At 32.9% G+C, this 21,243-nt stretch overlaps 1 protein-coding gene across 1 annotated transcript in view; it reads left to right on the top strand.

The window, feature by feature from the left end:
* Positions 1 to 559: 559 nt before the first annotated feature.
* Stk33 (serine/threonine kinase 33) overlaps positions 560 to 21,243 on the top strand; it is a 52,624-nt gene continuing 31,940 nt past the window's right edge. The window contains exons 1-4 of the mRNA XM_015504373.2: positions 560 to 655; positions 4,431 to 4,543; positions 4,984 to 5,069; positions 16,314 to 16,511. Coding sequence (XP_015359859.2) covers positions 645 to 655; positions 4,431 to 4,543; positions 4,984 to 5,069; positions 16,314 to 16,511 — 408 coding nt within the window. The 5' untranslated portion in view covers positions 560 to 644. The remainder of the gene's footprint in view (positions 656 to 4,430; positions 4,544 to 4,983; positions 5,070 to 16,313; positions 16,512 to 21,243) is intronic.

Below are 21,243 nucleotides of genomic sequence, written 5' to 3'. Positions count from 1 at the left end.
TTCACAAAACCTCTAACTAGCTTTTTGATCCAGTCTTGTAGGAGCTTTCTCTCTTTGTTTTGGTTTTCTCACTTATAAAATGTGGGAAATAATTTATATTCTGTCATAGGAGTACTGTGATGTTATTATTGTTATTCTTTCACTAAAGTTATTTATAACCATTTCTCTTAGTTTTCTGTGAATTCAGATTTCTACACATTGGACTTGCTTAAATTACTTCTATTTAAGGCATGTTTTCAATTCTATTTGGGGGAAAGGGATGAGATCTTGTTGTTTTTTACTGTAACTACACAATCTTGCAAAATCATTTCCTAACATTTTCCCAGGAATAAAGAGTAGTACATTTGGTTATACAGTTCCATCATTCCATTAGAAGCTAAATGATAAGCATGAGAATACAGTGACATCAATTGTTAAGGCCTGTACATTATTCATTTAACATCTGCTGTTGTTTTTTTTTTTTCCCCCAGTGGGGGAATTAATTACAACACATCAGCACATTTTTTCATGCTTTGTATTAAGCATTTAAAAGTCATTTATTGTATTATTAATACTATTTTATTTCTGCTTGTTTGGCAGCACCTGAAGTTATCAATGCCCACGACTATAGCCAGCAGTGTGACATTTGGGGCATAGGTGTCATAATGTATTATTTGTAAGTAGCCTGCTTATTGTACAGGGTAAAATAAATGGATAGACTCTGATGGTAGAATGACAATGATTTTAAATTAGAACTGAGCGATATATTTTTTAAAAAGTGATTTAAAAACCAAATGGAGAGTCATTCTAAAAAGTTCTCTTATTAGTTATCAGGTTCATCCCTTAGGTATTTTTTAATATTATAAATTTATAACATTCAGCTTTGCTTTTCATTGATCTATAATTGCAACAATACACTATATAATCTGAGCAAAGTGAAAAACTGTCCTAAACACTTTCCTGATCCCTTTTTACAAATCAAGAACTTCTTTGTATTTTTTCATAATCTTAGTCCATCAGGTATAGGAAGGTACTGCAGCTTGGCCGTAGAGCTACCCATGTTGGCAGGACATATGTGGGGAGTGGCACTAACTAGGTAGAAATTTATTCAGGGTCTAGGGAGTGCTCTGCATTTCCTAGTTCTTTTAATGTTACTGGAGACTACAGTGATTCTTCTTCCTCACTCTAGATTCAGTCAAACCCAAAGTCTTGTGATTTTTTTTCCTTTGAAGTATCCTTAACTATTTGATTTCTCTTCACCTTTATCATTTCTCTTTATAATCCCTTTTCTATAACATTACAGTGTCTTGTCTTTCTGTCTGTTCTTCCTGCTCTGGTCACCCTCCACAGTTAATCTTGCTGCTATTAAGGTTGTCTTTCTTTCTCTCTTTTTTAATATTTACTTTTAAGTTTTAGGTGGACACAATATCTTTATTTTATATTTTATGTGGTGCTGAGGATTGAACCCAGTGCCTCATGCAGGCTAGGCGATCACTCTACCACTGAGCCACAACTCCAGCCCTTAAGGTTGTCTTTCTAAATATAAATTTGATCATACTATTTCTTGATTTAAAAACCTCTGATAATTACTCCTTGCTATAGAAAAGTATCAGAGCAAACTGGCATGGCATAGCTTAGCAAATCTTTCATGACCTGTCTCCAGCATGCCTTTCCTATTTTGGCCTAGGTGTATGTTCCTATGTACCTACCCTATTTTGTGGCCACTCTAGATTACTCAAACACACCCTGCGCTGCTTGCCTTTGGATGTGTGTGCATGTGTGCACCCATGCATACATGTATTCTTTTCTACAAACCTCTCTCCTGAGTGGGCCCAGTTCAAACATTCAAGTCATCTGTTTTGTACTTGTGTAAATATGATAATTGTTTACTTTGATGTGTGAACATAATGTATTTTGAAACTATAATTATATAGATTGTATACCTGTTTTTCTTGCTCTAAATTTCATGAAGAACAGAGATTTTATGTTATTCATCTTTGTATACCTGATATCTAATACAATAACAGGCACGTGTTCATGTGCTCAATATGTTTGCTAAATTGAATTAAGTGAATTGACTAAGAGGTGTTCTGAAAAGTTAGTGACCATTGTTCTGCCTCTTGGTGAGTATGAATGTTTTATGTTGATGCAACATTAGTTTTATGGTCATATTGAAGATTTCACTACTTACTACCTCTTCCAGATGGTTTCTAAATATTGACATCACAGTAGTTACATTTTCACAGCTCTGTGAAATGGAATACACAGGCAGTAGAAATTGGATGATGTTATTGTAGCTGTAACTCAGTTTGGTCAACACACATCATTGCATATACAGCAAAAAGTATAAATGTATTTGCAAAATTTTTGACCATTGTTTTGTGCTGACTAGAATCATAGTGCAAAAATTTTGAGCCCCAGTCTTTAACTAAAATATAACTCTTTTAAATTAAGCTTTTATACTCATAAGACATTCTAAGCAAGTCAAATATAATATGTATAATCAATTATTCTACAATTCATATGGTGTTTGCTTGCTGCTGCCTTTTAAAATTTTTGTTTATTTATTTTTGCTGTACTGGGGATTGAGTCCAGGGCCCCTCATGTACTAGGCAAGTGCTCTACCACTGAGCTACATTTTCAGTGTTTTCTTCTTAGTTTGAATTTGATGTTAAGGCAAGTGAGTATATTACATATCTTTAAAATCTTTCTCTTTCTTAAAGATATCATTTTAATTGTTTTGCTCCAGAGTGTAGCTGCATAACTTCATAATGGCTTCTTCTATTTTTTAAGGTATTCTTCCTTAGCTAATCAGTGCATATTCATTAATCTGTCTGATCCCAGTCGTGTTATAGATAATTCCTTCACCAGGAACACAAACACATTACCTTCTCCAGGGGGGTTATTTTCTTGTTTATCAGTTAGTTACCTTGGATTCATTTCTACTTAATTGGACAATGATAATATTCTTTCACAAGGTGCAATTAACAAAAATAAATACTTTCTGTGGTTACTATCATCTGCTGTTTTGATTCCTATGGATACAAAAGAAAAGGATAGGAGGACTTAAAGAGGCATTTTTTTCCATGTCTTGGATTCCCTTTTCTGAATGTGCAAGAAAATTGCCATCATAAAATTTCATATGCTGCTGATTGACCAACCATTAGATACATTTTACGTAAATAAACTTGCAAAGGACTGAAAAAAGTGGACTTTTAAAAATGTAGCCCTTAAGCTATAGTTGCATGCTCATCAGAGCAGCTAAGGAATTGGGGGATTCGCATATCACTGGTTGATAACAGACTCAATGAGCTGGGCTTTTGCTGGCCTGTACTTGTTATAATACATAGTAATCGTCCATAAGGCCATTTTTCTGCCCTTTATTTTTATGACTTTTAAAATCATGTTTGTAAACCAAAAATAGCAAGGCGAATAAGATGAGTGAGAGGCAGGTCAGAAAGTTCTGTATAAATTTTAAGTATTAAAATGAAGGTTCCATAGCAATTTGATAAATACTGACCTCTTAACAAGATACTTCTGGTAAATGAAGAGCTCTAATCGTCCAGCCTAGTTTGATAAACCAGTAGGATGAAAGTAACTTTAGTTCCTGGGAAAGTAATCATCATGAAAAACATTTATCAAATTTGACTTATTCAGAAATGTTCATGAGTTAGATTTTTGGAGAACTTGGAAAACATCACTAAAGAAAATCAGTAAAAAATGTAACTATAATTACTGAAGTATAGAATATATAAACAGGCCCAGGTTTACTTTATAATATACTTCTGTGGTTTTACTGATGTTGGTTGTTGTGTATACTCAGCTTTCACTCTTTCAGAACAAGGGTCAAATCATCATTTGATTTTCCTCATCCAAGCCTTCATTTCGTACACAATGATTAATGAGTTGTGGCCATTTTAATGGCTTTTTTGGCTTTGTCTCAGAGCCTATAGAAATTATCAGCATTGTCTTTATTTATTTATTTATTTATTTTTGTTTGTGTAGTATTTCACCATGAATAAAACTCTTATATAGTCATTCTACTCTCTAAACTCTCATTAGATTCTAACAACTCATTGTATATTTTCATAAGTTCAGTTTCCATTATGTATCTTAAGCCATTGCCTTACCCTTGCTCACATCAAACTGTATCTCCCCTATTAGCTGCTCCTGTTACGCTGTAATTAGACTCATACACTTCCTGTATTTGAACCCCATTTAAGCTTATGTTTCCTCACCTGGAAGAGCTTTAGATCATTTGCAAATCTGAAGGTTTCAGTGTATATATGTATACTTCCTCTGCCAGATCATTCTTACACCTGGAGAGATCTCTTCTTCATTTCTGTAAACATAAAAAACCACTATTTCAAAGACCTGCAGAAACTTAATTTGCAATGGCTTTATTTTGATTACATTTTAAATATTTAAACAAAATAATTGCCTTTGTTTAGGTTATGTGGAGAAGCACCCTTCTTGGCAAACTCAGAAGAAACCCTTTTTGAGTTAATAAAAAAGGGAGAACTACATTTTGAAAATCCAATCTGGAATTCCGTCAGTGATTGTGGTAAGTATAGACTTGCTGTTATTTACTAACGCAAATATAATTATTATAAGAAAGTGGGCCAGTCGTAAAACTGCTTTACATCTCTATTTAGTCATAACATTTACTTTGGAAATAAATGCTAGTTACTTATAGAAATAGTGATATCTTCACTATGATTATTCATAATCAAAACTTCCCCAAGCCAGAAAATACATAGTAAAAATTGAAGAGAAAATTTGCTGATCTCTAGCTGATTTTTACTATAGACCATTAAATGAGGTAGTTTATGCAATAAAACTTCACTTTAGGCTTTTTAAAAATGTATTAGGTATTTTTACTGATAATACTTGGAATCTTTCTCTTATATTATACAGACCTAATCCTAAATAAATTAGAAAATATATGACATTAATTGTAGTTAAGAGAAATAAAATTTTTCAGGACTTTTCCCTTATTTGCAGCCAAAAGTGTTTTGAAACAACTTCTGAAAGTAGATCCAGCTCACAGAATTACCGCTAAGGAACTACTAGATAACCAGTGGTTAACAGTAAGTTGTAATAATACTTTTTTTCTATTTCTGACATGGTGCCCTTGTTCACATCTTTTCATTTGGCTTTGTAGTTTTGCATATACTCAAGTTAAAAAAGGTTGAGTCTTACCAGAAGTGGTGGCACACTATTATAATCCCAGGGTCTTGGGAGGCTGAGGTGGGAGGATATCAAGTTCAAAGCCAGCCTAAGCAACTTAGTGAGGCCCTAAGTAACTCAGTAAGATCCTGTCTCAAAATAAAATACAAAAAAAGGCAAATAAAATACAAAAAAGGGCTTGAGGTCTGGGGTTGGTGCTCAGCAGTAGAGTGCTCACACTTGTTGAGACCCTGGGTTCGATTCTCAGCATCACATAAAAATAAATAAGTAAAATAAAGGTATTGTGTCCAACTACAACTAAAAAAATGAATATTTTTTTAAAAAGGGCTTGGGATGTGGCTCTGTGGTTAGTTAAGTGTGTTGGATAAACATATAACGGCAGCAGCACCCCAGAGAAAAACCCCAACATGGTGCCTAACGACCCTCTTTCTCCTCTTTTTTTCTTTCACTGGCACGAAACGTTCCCACCGGCACCAATGTTCAAATCCTGCTGGTGGGAAGCCTTAGCCCCAATTAGAATTAACTTCTTGGGCTCCGGAACTGACATATGGAAGAGCTTGCCAATAAACGGGCGACCTGTTATCTACCTCAGCCCTGCGACCTCTCCTTAGACCTATATAAACACACAGCCTTTTGTAATAAAGTGGAAACCTCTTTGGTAATCTGTGTTGTGTGGTGCGGCGTTTTTCCAGTCTTACAAAGTGCCCTAGGGTTCAGTCCCCAATTATTAAATCTTGACACACTTCTGAATTGAGCATTTTCAAATTGTTAAAACTGTTACCATAGTTGTTCATATATATTTATAGGTGCTTAAATGAACTTTGCTCTGTTATTTGTCTTGAAGATATCATGTCCAGTAGAACAGGGTTGAGAAATGTTCATTATTGAAGCTGTGGAATATTGAAGCAGTCTCTGTAGTTCAGTGATATAAAGCAGTGGAACCATGCACCTCTCTTTTAACTCTTGGATATAAGGAATCTTCGGAGATTCAGAAAAGTGAAAGTCTCCAAACAGTGGATGTTATCTAGTTTTGAATCTTAAGTAATTGTTTATTTACATATTGTTTTCCACCATTAGATTAAATACCTTGAGCATAGACCCAGTACCTTTCCTCTGTATCCTTGCTCCCAGAATATCAACCTGGCCATAGCAGGAATTTTGGAAGAAGCTGCTTCTTACCTCTCAGTTTTTCTTTTTCTTTTCTCTCTCTTCTCTTATAATAAGAATCCTGATGGTTAGCTGGAAACTTTTGCTATCTAGTTAAGACTTTATACCCCAGTCTTCTTTGCTAATCATCATGATGGTCAGTAAGATGTGAAAGGAAACGGGTATATTTTCACTTTATATGGCAAGAGGATAGCATTGTTTATGCCCTTCCTGTTTCCTAGTTACTGGAATAATGATGTGGTGGCTGGAGTTTGAGTAGTCATTTCATTTTAAAAATTTATTTTAATTGGTGCAACTCAGTTATACAGAATGGTAGTTTCCGTTATGGCATATTTGCACATACTTAAAATCCATGGTTTTGGCAGTGGAAACAGATGATGGAAGGGAGCAAGGCAGTAAGTTCTGATCTCCTCACAACACAGAAAGGAAAAGCAGAATTGAGAAAACTTTATTACAAGCTTATCTCTAGATTTGAGGAACCATGTAGAATAATAGCAACAATTTTTTTTTTTTTTTGCTTTTCTAATCAGGTTGGCTCTGAAGTGATTATAGTAAATAAGGTTCAGTGGCATCTCTTAAAATGGGCTGATATTGGGATCAGCAGAGGAAACACATTGATTAAAGATATCACTACCTGGATATTTGCCTAGGGCTCTTAAGAGAAAGAAACTCACAAAATATTCCCTTCCTTAAAAAAAGTGAGAACTATACCAACAGATGGATAGACATACAAACAGTATGGAAAAGCAAGGGAATATGTCATACCAAACAGCTCTTAATGCTTGAACAACTTGACTCCATCAACACCATAGTGGAGGAATTTAGAAAGTTCATAGTTAAAATGTTCTATGAGTTAAATGATGATGTAAAGAGTGAAATCGGAGACAAAAATACATGAAGTAAAAGATCATTTCAATAAAGAGATAAAGATTCTGAAAAAGAACTAAATGGAAATCCTGGATATGAAAGACTCAATAAACCAAATAAAGGCTGGGGTTGTGGCTCAGTGGTGGAATACTTGCCTAACGTGTGTGAGGCACTGGGTTCTATCCTTAGCACCACATAAAAAATAAAAATAAAGGTATTGTGTCCATCTACAACTAAAAAAATATTTTAAAAAATAAGCCAAATAAAAATGCAATGCAAAGCATCACCAGATCATTTTAAAGATAGATTTTTCAGACTCAAAGACAAAGTGTATAATCTTTTTAATTGTCAATGGACCTTTATTTTTATTTATTTATATGTGACTGAGAATTGAACTGAGTGCCTCACACATGCAAGGCAAGTGCTGTACTACTGTGCTACAATTCCGGCCCTAAAGTGTATAATCTTGAAAATGAAGTTGACCATAAAGAAAAGATATTAAGAGACCATGAACAGAATATTCAAGAAATCTGGGATAATATTAAAAGCCCAAATTTAAGAATTATCAGGGGGAGATTAAGGCTCTGAAATACAAGCTAAAGGAATGCAAATCTTTTTTTTAATGTTTTTTACTTACAGGTAGACAATATCTTTATTTTACTTTTATGTGGTGCTGAGGATCAAACCCTCAGTGCCTTGTGAATGGTAGGCAAGCACTCTACCTCTGGGCCACAACCCCAGCCCGTGCAAAATCTTTTTAATGAAATAATATCAGGAAAACTTCCAAATCTAAGAATGAAATGGAAATTCAAATACAAGAGGCATATAGGACCCCAAATATACAAAATCACAATATGCCAATACCAAGACACATTATAATGAAAATGCCTAACATACAGAGTAAGGATAGGATTTGTAGGGAGGGAGAGCATGGGAGGAAAATTACCTCATAGGGAATAGGGGTGGGAGGGAAAGGGAGGGAGAAGGGGATATTTGCAAGGATAGTGGAAGGAGACGGTCATCATTATACAAAATACATGTATGAAAATGTGAATTTGGTGTCAACATACCTTATATACAAACAGAGATATGATAAATTGTGGTATAAAGGTGTATTAAGAATTGTAATGCAAAAAAATAAGAGCTCATATTTAATGGCGTAATTTGGCATGAGCATACTTTATATACAGAGTTACAAAAATTGTGCTGTGAATGGATAATTATGAATGCAATGCATTCAACTATTGTCATATATGTAAGAAATAAAATAAAATAAAATAAAATGTACAAGAGAAAGATGGCTGGTCACATTTAGAGGTAAACTAGTACAAATTTCTTTTTTTTTTTTAAGAGAGAGAGAGAATTTTTTAATATTTATTCTTTAGTTTTCATTGGACACAACATCTTTGTTTGTATGTGGTGCTGAGGATCGAACCCGGGGCCACACGCATGCCAGGCGAGCGTGCTACCGCTTGAGCCACATCACCAGCCCACTAGTACAAATTTCAACTGATTTCTCAACCCAGACCCTAAAAGACAGGAGGGCTTGGAATAATATAGATGAAGCTCTGAAAGAAAATGGATGCCAACCAAGAAGACTATATCCAGAAAAATTAAGCTTCAGAATTGAAGATGAAATAAAAACATTCCAATATAAACAGAAGCTAACAGAATTCGTAACTAGAAAGCTTGTACTACAAAACATATTTGAAATATTTCACAAAGAAGAAATGAAAAATAAAAATGAAAACCAGCACAGGGAGGAACTACACTAGAATAGTCAATTAAAGGAGAATCAAGTCTGATTTAAACATTAGAAATAAATCAAAATGGCAGAAACTAAAAATCATCTCACAATAATAACTTTTTCTTTTTGTTCTAAACTTTTTAATTGAAAAACATAGATTGGTAGATTGGATTAAAAAACAAGACCCAACAATATGCTATCTATAAGAAACTCAACTCATAGGCAAAACATCCATAGACTGAAGGTGAAAGGATGGGAAAAGACATAACATTCACATGGGACTCAAAACCCAGCAGCAATAGCTATTCTTATATTAGATAAAGAGTGAACTTCAAGCCAAAATTAATCAGAAGAAACAAAAAATGTCACTTCATAATGCTTCAGGGAATCATATAACAAGAAGATATAATGATTATAAATATTTATGCCCCAAATAATGAAACATACATAATTATGCCCCATACATGAAACAAATCCTTCTAAATATTAAGAATCAAATTGACCACAATACAATAATACTGGGTGACTTTAACATGCCTCTCTTACCACTGGATAAATCATCCAAATATAAAATAAGTTTCTACAGAACTAAAGGATACAATTAATAATATGAACTTAATAGACATCTATAGACTATTTCATTCATCAATGACTGAATTCACTTTATTCTGACCAGCACATGGAATATTTTCTATTACAGATCATATTTTAGGTCACAAGTCAAATCTTTGCAAATAGAAAAAACTACATATAATGCCTTGCATTCTATCAGATCATAATGGGATGAAATTAGAAATCAATGATAAGATAAAAACCCTGTCTAATACCTGGGGATTAAATAATACACTTTTGAATGATGAGTGGATAGCAAAGAAATCAGGGGAGAAATTAAAAACTACTTAGAGGTAAATAAGAATAGTAATACAACATATCAAAATCTTTGGGACAATATAAAGGCAGATCTAAGAGGAAAGTTCATAGCATTGAGCTGATATGTTAAAAGAAAAGGAAAGAGAAATAATAGAAAGATAACAAATAAATAATCTAACATTACATCTCAATACCCTATAAAAAGAAGAATAAACCAACATCAAAATCAGTAGAAGAGGAGCTGGGGTTGTGGCTCAATGGTAGAGCACTCATCTAGCATGTGCAAGGCCCTGGGTTCAATCCTCAGCACCACATAAAAGTAAATAAAATAAAGGTATTGTGTTCAACTACTTCTAAAAAATAAATATTTTTAAAAATCAGTAGATGATAGGAAATTATTAAAATCAGAGCCTAAATCAATGAAATTGAGAGTAATAAAAAACAATACAAAAGATCAACAAAACAAAAAGTTGGTTTTTGTGAAAGGATAAATAAGGTGGATAAAACTTTAACCAAACTAACCAAAAGAAAGAGGGAAAAAACTAAAATTAACCAAATTCAAGATGAAAAAGGAAGTATCACTGTAGATACTACTGAAATTCAGAGGATCATCAGAAACTATTTTGAAATTTATACCCCAATAAGCTAGAAAAGCTTGAGAATATTGACAAATTCCTAGAGACATATGACCTACCCAAATTGAACCAGGAGGATACAGAAAACTCAAACAGATCAATATCAAGTAATAAATTTGAAGCCTTCCCCCCCCAAAAAAAAAAAAAAATGCCTAGGACTAGATGGATTCTCAGCTTGAAGTACTACCAGAACTTTTTTTTTTCTGGTACCAGAGATTGAACCCAGAGCCACTTAAACACTGAGCCAACTCATTTTATTTATTTATTTATTTTTTTGAGACAGGATCTCACTAAGTTGCTCAGGGCCTTGCTAAGTTGCTGAGGCTTGCTATGAACTTGTGCCTCCTGTCTTGGTCTCCCGAGCCACTAGTAATTTTTATTTTTTTACCTGACAGTAGAATATATTTTGACATATCAAATATACATAGAGTGTATGTTTGATATTTTGACATATCAAACATACATGGAGTGTAACTTCCCATTTTTGTAGTTGTATATGCTGTGGAGTTACACTGGTTGTGTATTCATATATGAACATAGGAAATATCAACATAGCAATAGATGAAAAGAAATACATATGAAATATATTTTTTAGAAGTAAAAATGACAGAATTTGGTGATTGATTAGATGAGCAATGAGGATAATATTCATTCATCAATGTCAAGAATTACATCCAGAGTTTGCTCTAACAACTGTTGCACAGTGGGGCCATTTACTGAGGTGTGGAAGACTGCTTGATGGGGAACAAGTGTGGTAAATCAAGAGTTCTACATTAGAAATTGTAAGTTTAAAATACCTACATGGCATTCAAGTAGATATATCAAATAGTTAATTGAATATGTGAGTCTGGAACTGGAGAATTCTGAACCAAAGATGTAAATTTGAGAATCATGAGTATGTAGATGCCATGTTAAGCCATTGGTCTGAAGAGATAAAATACAGATAGAGAGAAGAGGCCCTAGCAACATGCTTTTAAACACTACAACATTTAGAAAAGATCCAGATAAGTTTAGATTCTGTAAACATACAGTGTATTACTGTTTTAAATTATCTAATTTTCCTTTGACAATTTTTGATCATTTCTTTGAATATCATATTTTTCTTTAAAGGCTAAAAAAAATAGTCTTCACTCAAAAATGAATTATATCTGCCCTTTTTTGTGAATATGCTGATATCTCATAGGATTCTGTACAGTAATTATTTTTGGCCTACAGTAATTGTGCAAATGAGTTTGCAACTAGATAGATCATTGCAAAAATGTGCTGAGTAGATTTAGTAGTAAAGGAAAATAAAGTTGTAAAACAGATGGCGTGTCTTAAAAATTTATCTCTTCTCTGCACTGCACAACATTCGGGTTTGGCCATTTAATTATTTGTTTTCTAATTAGTATAACTTTATTTCTGGCTTTGGTCATTTTTCCAGAAGTCTCCATTTTTGATCCTCCGTAACATTTGTCTCTATGAAGTCTTTGCCAAATGGATAGAGAAGTGACAGATATTGTGTACTATATTGGACTATAGTGAGGAGTTCAGTGTATGAAATTTAGAATACTGGCATTTTACAAACTTCTAAAAGACAAAACTATTCTTCTTAACCACTTGAAGTCTTACTTCCTATAATTCATATCCTCTGTTTGAAATAATCAAAAGAAAACATGATCATTTTCTCAGTGCTTTACTGCTTTAGAATCAATCTATTTACACTGTCTTTTGCACTACCTACCACCTAACAACATGTTTTTCAAAGACCGTAGTAGGCAAAAAATTATCTATGGCTTAACTTGTGTATATTGTGTATTTTGAAACGTTATATATCTGAAAAGTATTATGAGAAAAATAATTATTTCTCTATCTACATTTAAGTGAATGGACTTTAAAGTAAACATATGTTTTCATTCTGATTTCAAAAATTAAATGTTAGATGTAAGGAAAAACAGTAAAAAAAAAAAAAAAAAAGTGCCTCTCCTGCAAAGGAAGAGTGTGATAATGACTACTGTTGCCAGGATTGTGTCTATTGTCCTATGTGTCTCTTGTATCTGTTTCTTCCTTTTTTCCTCTTTACCATCAATAGTGATTTAGGAGATAATTGTTTCTTATTAGACAGTTGCAATGACATCTTGGTATTTCTTCAGATCCTCTGGTGACAGGTAACACCAAAAATTTATATTTTAAAACTAGTTTCTCAAGAATTTCTTATGCCCGCTTACATTTTACAAACCATTGGTATAAGTTAAGAAAATTATTTTTAATCTATGCCTTATCATAAGATAGTCCCTAGTTTTGAGCTTTATTATTATTCACAGATTAAGTAAATCTTTCAACACTTTTTTTATGCCTACCATATGTTAGGTCCTGTGCTTTGTAGTAAAATATAGTTAAAGATATATAAGACATAAAGAATTTACAATATTGTAAGGAAAACAAGCTATGCATAAGATAAAATGCAAGGAAGAAAATGATAAATGACATAAGAAATTGCTAAATGGCTGGAGGTACAGAGGCAAGCAAGTGTGAAATCAGGAAGTTCAGTATGATTGACAGAAAACATGCTTGAAGGAAAGGAGTGGGAAATGAGTCTACAAAAGGAAATAAAATTGTGAGGGGGCTTAAATCTCAGGTTAAAGAGTTTTAGCTTCTTCCTAGAATTAAGAACAATTGTATGCTCTTTGAAATGAAAGAAATTATTTTTATAATGCATCAGTCTCACAGGTGACTTATTTGAAATAGGACAATAGTCATTTAAATGTCTATACTGATTTTAATAAGTATCTTTTAATTTTAATCCATCAGACATTATCAGAGTACAAAGATTAATAGTCCCTCTCCTTGAATAATTAAGTTCCATTCTGCACTTTATAGTCATATTTTGCAAAGACACTTGTAATTGGGTGTCAGGCTGAATTTCACAATAGTCTTTCCTGATGTGTGAACAGGGCCCTTGCTCATTGATTTATAAAGTGTGTTCAGACTCTTATTATTATTATTATATTCTTAATTATATATATATAATATATATATGAATATGCTGTTGAGTAGATATTCAGTGAAGCTTTTTATAAAAATTATGTTAGGAAGAAGTTCATGAGCCAAGACACCTGGAGATTTATTTGATACTTAATTACTGATATATACTAAAAATACAACAGATATTTATTGAATTATTTCTTCTTACTGTGGGGGACACAGGATCAGTTTGGACAGTCCCTGTGGTCAGGTTGCCCACAGTTTTAGTAAAAGGTTTAAAACAAAACCACAGGAAGAGGATGATAAATCTACACAAATATATATGTAGCACTACTACTACTAAATTTACAATAAGAGAGCTATTATTCTTTTTAGGGAGTTATAAAAAAGTGCTTGAAAGTGAAGGTGATATGTGATCTGACTATAAAAAATAGGTAAGCATAGAAATTAGTTTTGGAGTTAGGATAAGAAGAAGGGGAATTCTAGATGGAAATAACTTCATAAAAGCTATGTAAAGACAAAAAAAACATGAAGTATATTCAGAGACTAGTTAGTACTTTTCTCTTTCTAGACCTATAGAAACCATGTAGGGGAGTAGTAGTTAAGCTGGAAAAGCAGGAAAGAGCTATTTTGCTCTTGGACATTGACTAAGACTTTATTTTACACTTGGCTCATATGGCAATGGTTTACTACTGCAAGTCACTGAAGTACCATGATCACAGCTGGGCTTGTGTGAATTCCTCTTTTGTCCTTCAGACCTTGTAGGGTAGTGTGCATGGACCTGGATGGTGCTTGTGGGCTATACCTGTGGCTCCAGGATGAGAGAAGAACTCCTGCCTGAAATAGCTTAAAGCTGGAAGGGCCCTGGGAATAAATTTGAGTTGAAAAATCTCCAGGGAGCCAAAAACATGTACACACAGTTAAGGAGTAGAAAACAGGGTCCTTAGTAAGGAGATGAACTAAGAGCCATATAAGGGACTTGGAACAGCAACTTGGGAACAAGTAGCACGTGCCTGAGACTTTTATAGGTCAACACCTTCAATTTGTGGGTTGGTGTGTGGATTGTGGGCCAGAACAGACAGAACTTCAAGAACAGTTTTCTAGCAACAGTGTATCATATAATCTTCATGATGGCAAGCAGAATTTGGAGAATTGAAGTAGGACTGGGAGAACTGAAGTAGGACTGGCTAAGACAAAGAAGATTGAACTAGGGTGATGAGTAGGAACAGAAAAGAGGAGAGAAATAAGACATTAAAAGAAAATCAACACAAATTGAAACTAAGTACAAGTGTTAGGTGAGAGAGAAAAAGGTGACTGGGAAAATGCTATAAGGTAAAATAAAGTTTAGAATTGTTGGTTTTGTAGATTGGGGGAAAAATGATGTGTTTTTTGGAATAGTCTATTCAAAATTTTATGCTTTAGTTTTTCTGAAAATAATTTTGAAAAATGGGGAGTCTCCCTAGATATTTTTAGTTTATACCTTAAAATTTTTAATAGACTTTAGAATAGGCAACCCCCAAATTTAAAAATCAACAAAATGAACATACTGAAAGAGAAAATAAAGTATTACTAATATGAAACAAGAATATGAAATGCTAAAAAAATAACCATATTCTCTTTTAGCACACTTTCATGTAAAGAGAATATATAGATATCAGATTTTTAAAGTAGGAAAGAATTTAAAAAACATATAATGGGAGGAATGAATTGAAATAATAAATTTACATGGTTGAAACAAGTCCAAATATAGAAATGATTACAAGTAAATGGACAAAAATATCTGTTTAAAGATATATTGTCAAATTGAATATTTAAAAATCTGGCTATTTACAAGAAACATGTTTGAAACATAAAGGCATGAAATGTTGAAAGACAGAATGTAGCTGAATATAGCTGAATTAATATTAAGTACATTTGACAAATCATCATTGAGAAATCTTACTTTATAATAATTATGAAAGTCCAACTGATTATTATCATTCCATACTTAAAGTTTGTCTTCAACCATAAATACAGTTAATATCATTAAATCCTTAACAATATATTCAGATGTACTCAACAATGTATTCAGATGCTTAACAATCCACCTACACATCAGATTAATTTAGAATTTCCCCATAGCTGTGCATACACTTGAACTTGTCATTTTAGTTAAAAAGCAATCCAAACTTCTTACTCAAATTTTGTTTTAACAGTGTGAACTAGGATAAAAAACAATACTTGCCTAATTAAGCAGGAGCCATTTGAACATGTATTCATGTATTTCTTGGCATATTAAATGGGATATTATGTTCAGTAAAGTTTAGTTAATACAAAATGGTCAGTTTGGGTCTGATATAGTCATATCTGTGATTAAAAAAATACAATTAGACAATTATAATCAAAATGATCACATTATATGTAAATATTCCAAACAATAGCTTTCAAATCAAGTATCTGTATTCTTAGACATACTTCTTAACTACACAGTGGAATTTAGATTTTGTTTTTACCTAGGCATTTTTATAGACTTATCATTAGCACTGGACCCACTAACCTTTGGGCAACTTCGTTCATTTTTTTCAACCCCCTATCAGTTTCAAAGAAAAGGGGTCTTTAGCTTTTCAGGAAATTGCTCTATATAGTGTCCTTGGCACAATCATACTGCATTGTTCTTTCAAGACAATATTTCCACTTTAAACTTTGACATATTATTACTGATATTATTCAAAAGGTGTGAGCCATGGCAGGATTGGGAGTGTGATTCCTTGGACATCGGAAGGTTTGTGTTTATTCATCATTGTAATTTTCCCATGTGACTATCATTTATTTGGGAGTATATAATACTAAAAGACATAGGAATCTTTTCAATCATCTAAGCTATTTATAACACCAAAATTCATTGTCTATATTAGGGAAATACACATTCTTCAATGAGGCCTACCAATGTATTAGAAATGATGAAAGAATGGAAAAATAACCCAGAAACCGATGAAGATGATGAGACAGCTGAGAAGAATAACTCATCTCTTCAAGAAAAGTTGGAAAGTTCCCAGCTCAGGGAAAATATCCAGGATGTCAATAATACTTCAGATGTAAAGAATCAAAAACAGGTAGGAAAAACTAGCAAAACAAGTAATAGAACAATTGTTTCATTTCTCCAAACTATAAAATACTCTTACAATTCTGGGAACATTTTTGTATTTTTCAATGTCTTTTAAATTTTTTTTTGTTTTTTTAGATATACATGGCAGTAGAGTGTATTTTGACATATTATACATACATACTAATTCTAATTAGGATCTCATTCTTGTGGTTGTATATAATGTAGTTTCACTGGTCATGTATCATATATGAACATAGGAAAGTTATGTCTAATTCATTCTACTGTCTTTCATATTCCCATCCCCCCATCCCTTCCCTTCATTGCCTTTTGTCTAATTCAATGAACTTCTATTCTCTACTGCCTCCCCTATTGTGTTATCATCTGCATAACAGAAAGAACATTTGGCCTTTGGTTTTGTAGCATTGACTTATTTCACTCACATGATAGTTTCCAGTAACATCCATTTAGTGGAAAATGACATAATTTCATTCTTCTTTATGGCTGAGTAATAGTACATTTTGTATATATACCATATTATCCATTCATCTGCTGAAGAACACCTAGGTTGGTTCCATTGTATAAAGTAACTGTATCTTTGTGAATTGTGCTGCTATAAACATTGATGTGTCTGTGTCACTATAGTATGCTGTTACTGAGGAGTGAGATAACTGGGTCAAATGGTCAAAGTTTTCTGAGAAATCTCTATTCTGCTTTCCATAGTGGTTACAACAATTTGCAGTCCTACCAGCAATGTATGAGTGTACCTTTCCCCCCTCACCCTTGTCAACATTTACTGTTACTTTATTCTTGAAAATTGCCATTCTGACTAGAGTGAGATGAAATCTCAGTGTAGTTTTATTGCATTTCTCTAATTGCTAGAGACGGTGAACATTTTCATATATTTCTTCTTTTGTGAAGTGTCTGTTCAGTTCCTTTGCCCATTTATTGATTGAGTTATTTGTATTTTTGGTGCTAAATTTTTTGAGTTCTTTATATAACCTAGAAATTATTTCTCTGTCTGTGGTACAGTTGGCAAAGATTTGCTTCCATTCTGTAGGTTCTCTCTTAACATTCTTGATTGATTGTTTCCTTTGCTCTGAAGAAGTTTTCAAATTTGATACCATCTCATTTATTGATTATTGATTTTACTTCTTGTGCTTTAGGATCTTGATCTTGTTAAGGATATCAGTTTCTACATTTTCTTCTAGTATGTTTGGGGTTTCTGGTATAACTTCTAGGTCTTTGATCCACTTTGAATTGAGTTTTGTGCATGCTGAGAAGGATTAATTTCATTCCACTACATACGGATTGCCAGTTTTCCATGCACCATTTGTTGAAGAGGCTTTTTCTCCAATGTCTGTTTTTGGCCCCTTTATCAAGTATGAGGTAACTGTATCTTTGTGGGTTTGTCTCTCTTCTATTTTGTTCTATTGGTCTTCTTGCCTGCTTTGGTGCCAATACCATGCTTTTTCTGTTACTAAAGCTCTGTAGTATAATTTAAGGTCTGGGATTGTGATTCACCCTGTTTCACCTTTCTTACTATGGGCTGCTTTGGCAATTCTGGGTTTCTTATTTTTCCAGATGAATTTCATGACTGCTTTTTCCATTTCTATGAAGAACATTATTGGAATGTTGATAGGAATTGCATTGAATCTGTATAGTGCTTTTGGTAGTATGGCCATTTTGATAATATTAATTCTGCCTATCCAAGAACATGGGAGGTCTTTCCATCTTCTAAGTTCCTCCTCTAATTCTTTCTTCAGTGTTCTGTAGTTTTCATTGTAGAGGTCCCTCGCCTCTTTTATTAGATTGATTTACAAGTATTTTATTTTTCTTTTTGGAAGCTATTGTGAATGGGATGGTTTTCCTAGTTTCTTTTTCAGCTTGATTATCATTGCAATATAGGAATACAGTCGATTTCTGGATGTTAATTTTATGTTCTGTTACATTGCTGAATTTATGAGTTCTAGAAGGTTTGAATGGAGTTTTTTGGGTCTTCTAACTGTAGGATTATGTTGTCAACAAACAGAGATACTTTGAGCTCTTCTTTTCCTATTTTTATCCCTTTAATTTATTTCTTTTGCCAAATTGCTCTGGCTAGAGTTTCAAGGACTATGTGAAATGGAAGTGGTGAAACAGGGCATCTTTGTACTGTTCTGTTTTTATGGAGAATTCTTTTAATTTTTCTCCATTAGAATAATGTTTGCCTTGGGTTTGTCATAAATAACTTTTACAGTGATGAGGAATGTTCCTTCTATCCCTATTTTTCCTAGTGTTTTAAATGAGTGGAAGCTGTATTTGTCAAATGCTTTTTCTGCATCTATTGATATAATCATGTGATTCTTGTTTTTAAAAATATTTATGTGATGAGTTAATTTATTGATTTCCATATATTGAACCAACCTTGTATTCCTGGAATGAAATCCACTTGATCATGGTGCACTGTCTTTTAAATTTGTTTTTGTATGTGATTTGCCAATATTTTTATTAAGAATTTTTGCATCTATGTTTATCAATTATATTGGTCTGAAGTTTTATTTCTTTGATATGTCCTTGTCTGGTTTTGGTATGAGAGTGATATTAGCTTCGTAGAATGTGTTTGGAAGAGTTCCCTCCTTTTCTATTCCATGGAATAATTTGAAGAGAATTGGTATTAATTCTTCTGTAAAGGTCTGGTAGAACTCTGCTGAGAGTTCATACAATCTGGGGCTTTTCTTTTTGGTAGGCTTTTGATGGCTGCTTCAATTTCTTACTTGAAATTGGTTTGTTTAACTTTTTATACCCTCTTGGTTTGACATGAGTAGGTCATATGTCTCTAGGAATTTGTTAATATCTTCAAGATTTTCTATTTTATTAGAGTATACATTTTCAAAATAATTTCTGATTATTCTCTGTATTTCAGTAGTATCTGTAGTGATATTTCTTTTTTCATCTCAGATTTTAACAATTTAAGCTTTTTCTCTTTTTCTTTTGGTTAGTTTGGTTAATGGTAAATTTATCAATTTTGTTAATTTTTTTCAAAGAACCAACTTTTTGTATCATTAATTTTTAAAATATTTTTAATTGTAGATGTATACAAACCTTTATTTTTTTATTTTTATTTAGTGCTGAGGATTGATTTCAGTGCCTCACACGAGCTAGGCAAGCGCCCTACCACTGAGCTACAACCCCAGCTGCTGTATCATTGATTTAAAAAAATTTTTTTAAAATCTTGATTTCATTGATTTTGGCTCTGGTTTTAATTATTTCCTGTGTTCTATTGATTTTGGATTGGTTTATTCCTCTTTGTATAGGATCTTGAGATGTAATGTTAGGTTATTTATTAGGTATTTTTCTGTTTTTTTAATGAATGAGCTCAATATAATGAACTTTCCTCTTAGAACCACATTCATAGTATCCCAGAGATTTTGATAAGTTATATCTCTATTCTAATTTTGTTCTAAGTATTTTTTTAATTTTATTTTTTAAATTATATTTTTATTTTATTTTTTAAAAATTTTTATTTTATTTTTTATTCACTCCTGATTTCTTCTGCTGTCTTTATTCAATGGTGAATTTTTTGGTCTCCACGTGTTAGAGTAGTTTTTATTTTTTGCCTTATTGTAGATTTTTAATTTCATTCCATTATGATCTGATAGAATGCAGGGTATTGTCCTGCTAAGAATTGCTTTGTGGCCTGTGATGTGATCTAATTTAGAAAATATTCCATGTGTTGCTGAAAAGAAAGGGTTTTCATTCATTGATGGATGAAATACTCTAAGTAAGTCTATTAAGTCTAAATTATTAATTGTATTTTTAAGTCCTGTAGCTTCCTTATTCAGTTTTTGTTTAGAAGATCTATTTAGTGATGAAAGAGGCATGTTAAAGTCACCCAGTATTATTGTGTTGAGGTCTGATTCTGAATTTTGAGAAGGGTTTGTTTGATGTATATAGGTGCTCCATTGTTTGGAGCATAAATATTTATGATTGCTATTTCCTATTGTTGTATTATTCCCTTAAGCAGTATGAAATGATCTTCTTGGTTTCTTCTGATTAATTTTGTCTTGAAGTCTACTTTATCTGATATGAGGATAGGATAGAAACCTTTGCTTATTTACTAGATCCATGTGAGAGACATGTTTTTTTCCCCATCCTTTTATCTTCAATCTGTGGATGCCTTTTCTTATGAGGTGAGTCTCTTGAAGACAGCATATTGTTGGGTCTTGTTTTTTAATCCAGTATGCCAGTCTATGTCTGTGTATGTGTGTGTGGGTGTGTGTGTACACGTACCAGGGATTGAACTCAGGGGCACTCGACCACTGAGCCACATCCCCAGCCCTATTTTGTATTTTATTTAGAGACAGGGTCTCACAGAGTTGCTTAACTTTTCCTAAGGCTGGCTTTGAACTTGCAATCCTCTTGCTTAGCATTCTGAGCTGCTGGGATTACAGGTGTTGCACCAGTGTGCCCAGCAGCCTATGTCTTTTGATTGATGAGTTTAGTTCATTAACATTCAGTGTTATTATTAAGAGATGATTTTTATTTCCTGTCATTTGGATTTATTTTTAGTTTTTACATTGAATTGATTTTCCTTTGCTTGACTATTCTTCTAGTGTAGTTTCTCCCTTATGCTGGTTTTAATTCTTATTCTCCATTTCTTCTTCATGAAATACTTTATTGAATATGTATTGTAGACAGGCTTCCTAGTTGTGAATTCTTTTAACTTTTGTTTATCATGAAAGGTTTATTATGTCTTCAGT

This window comes from Marmota marmota, unplaced genomic scaffold, assembly GCF_001458135.2.
Source record: "Marmota marmota marmota unplaced genomic scaffold, marMar, whole genome shotgun sequence".
Classification (NCBI taxonomy): Eukaryota; Metazoa; Chordata; class Mammalia; order Rodentia; family Sciuridae; genus Marmota; species Marmota marmota.
The sequence above is the reverse complement of the archived record's forward strand: the minus strand, read 5'-3'. Positions and strand labels throughout refer to the sequence as shown.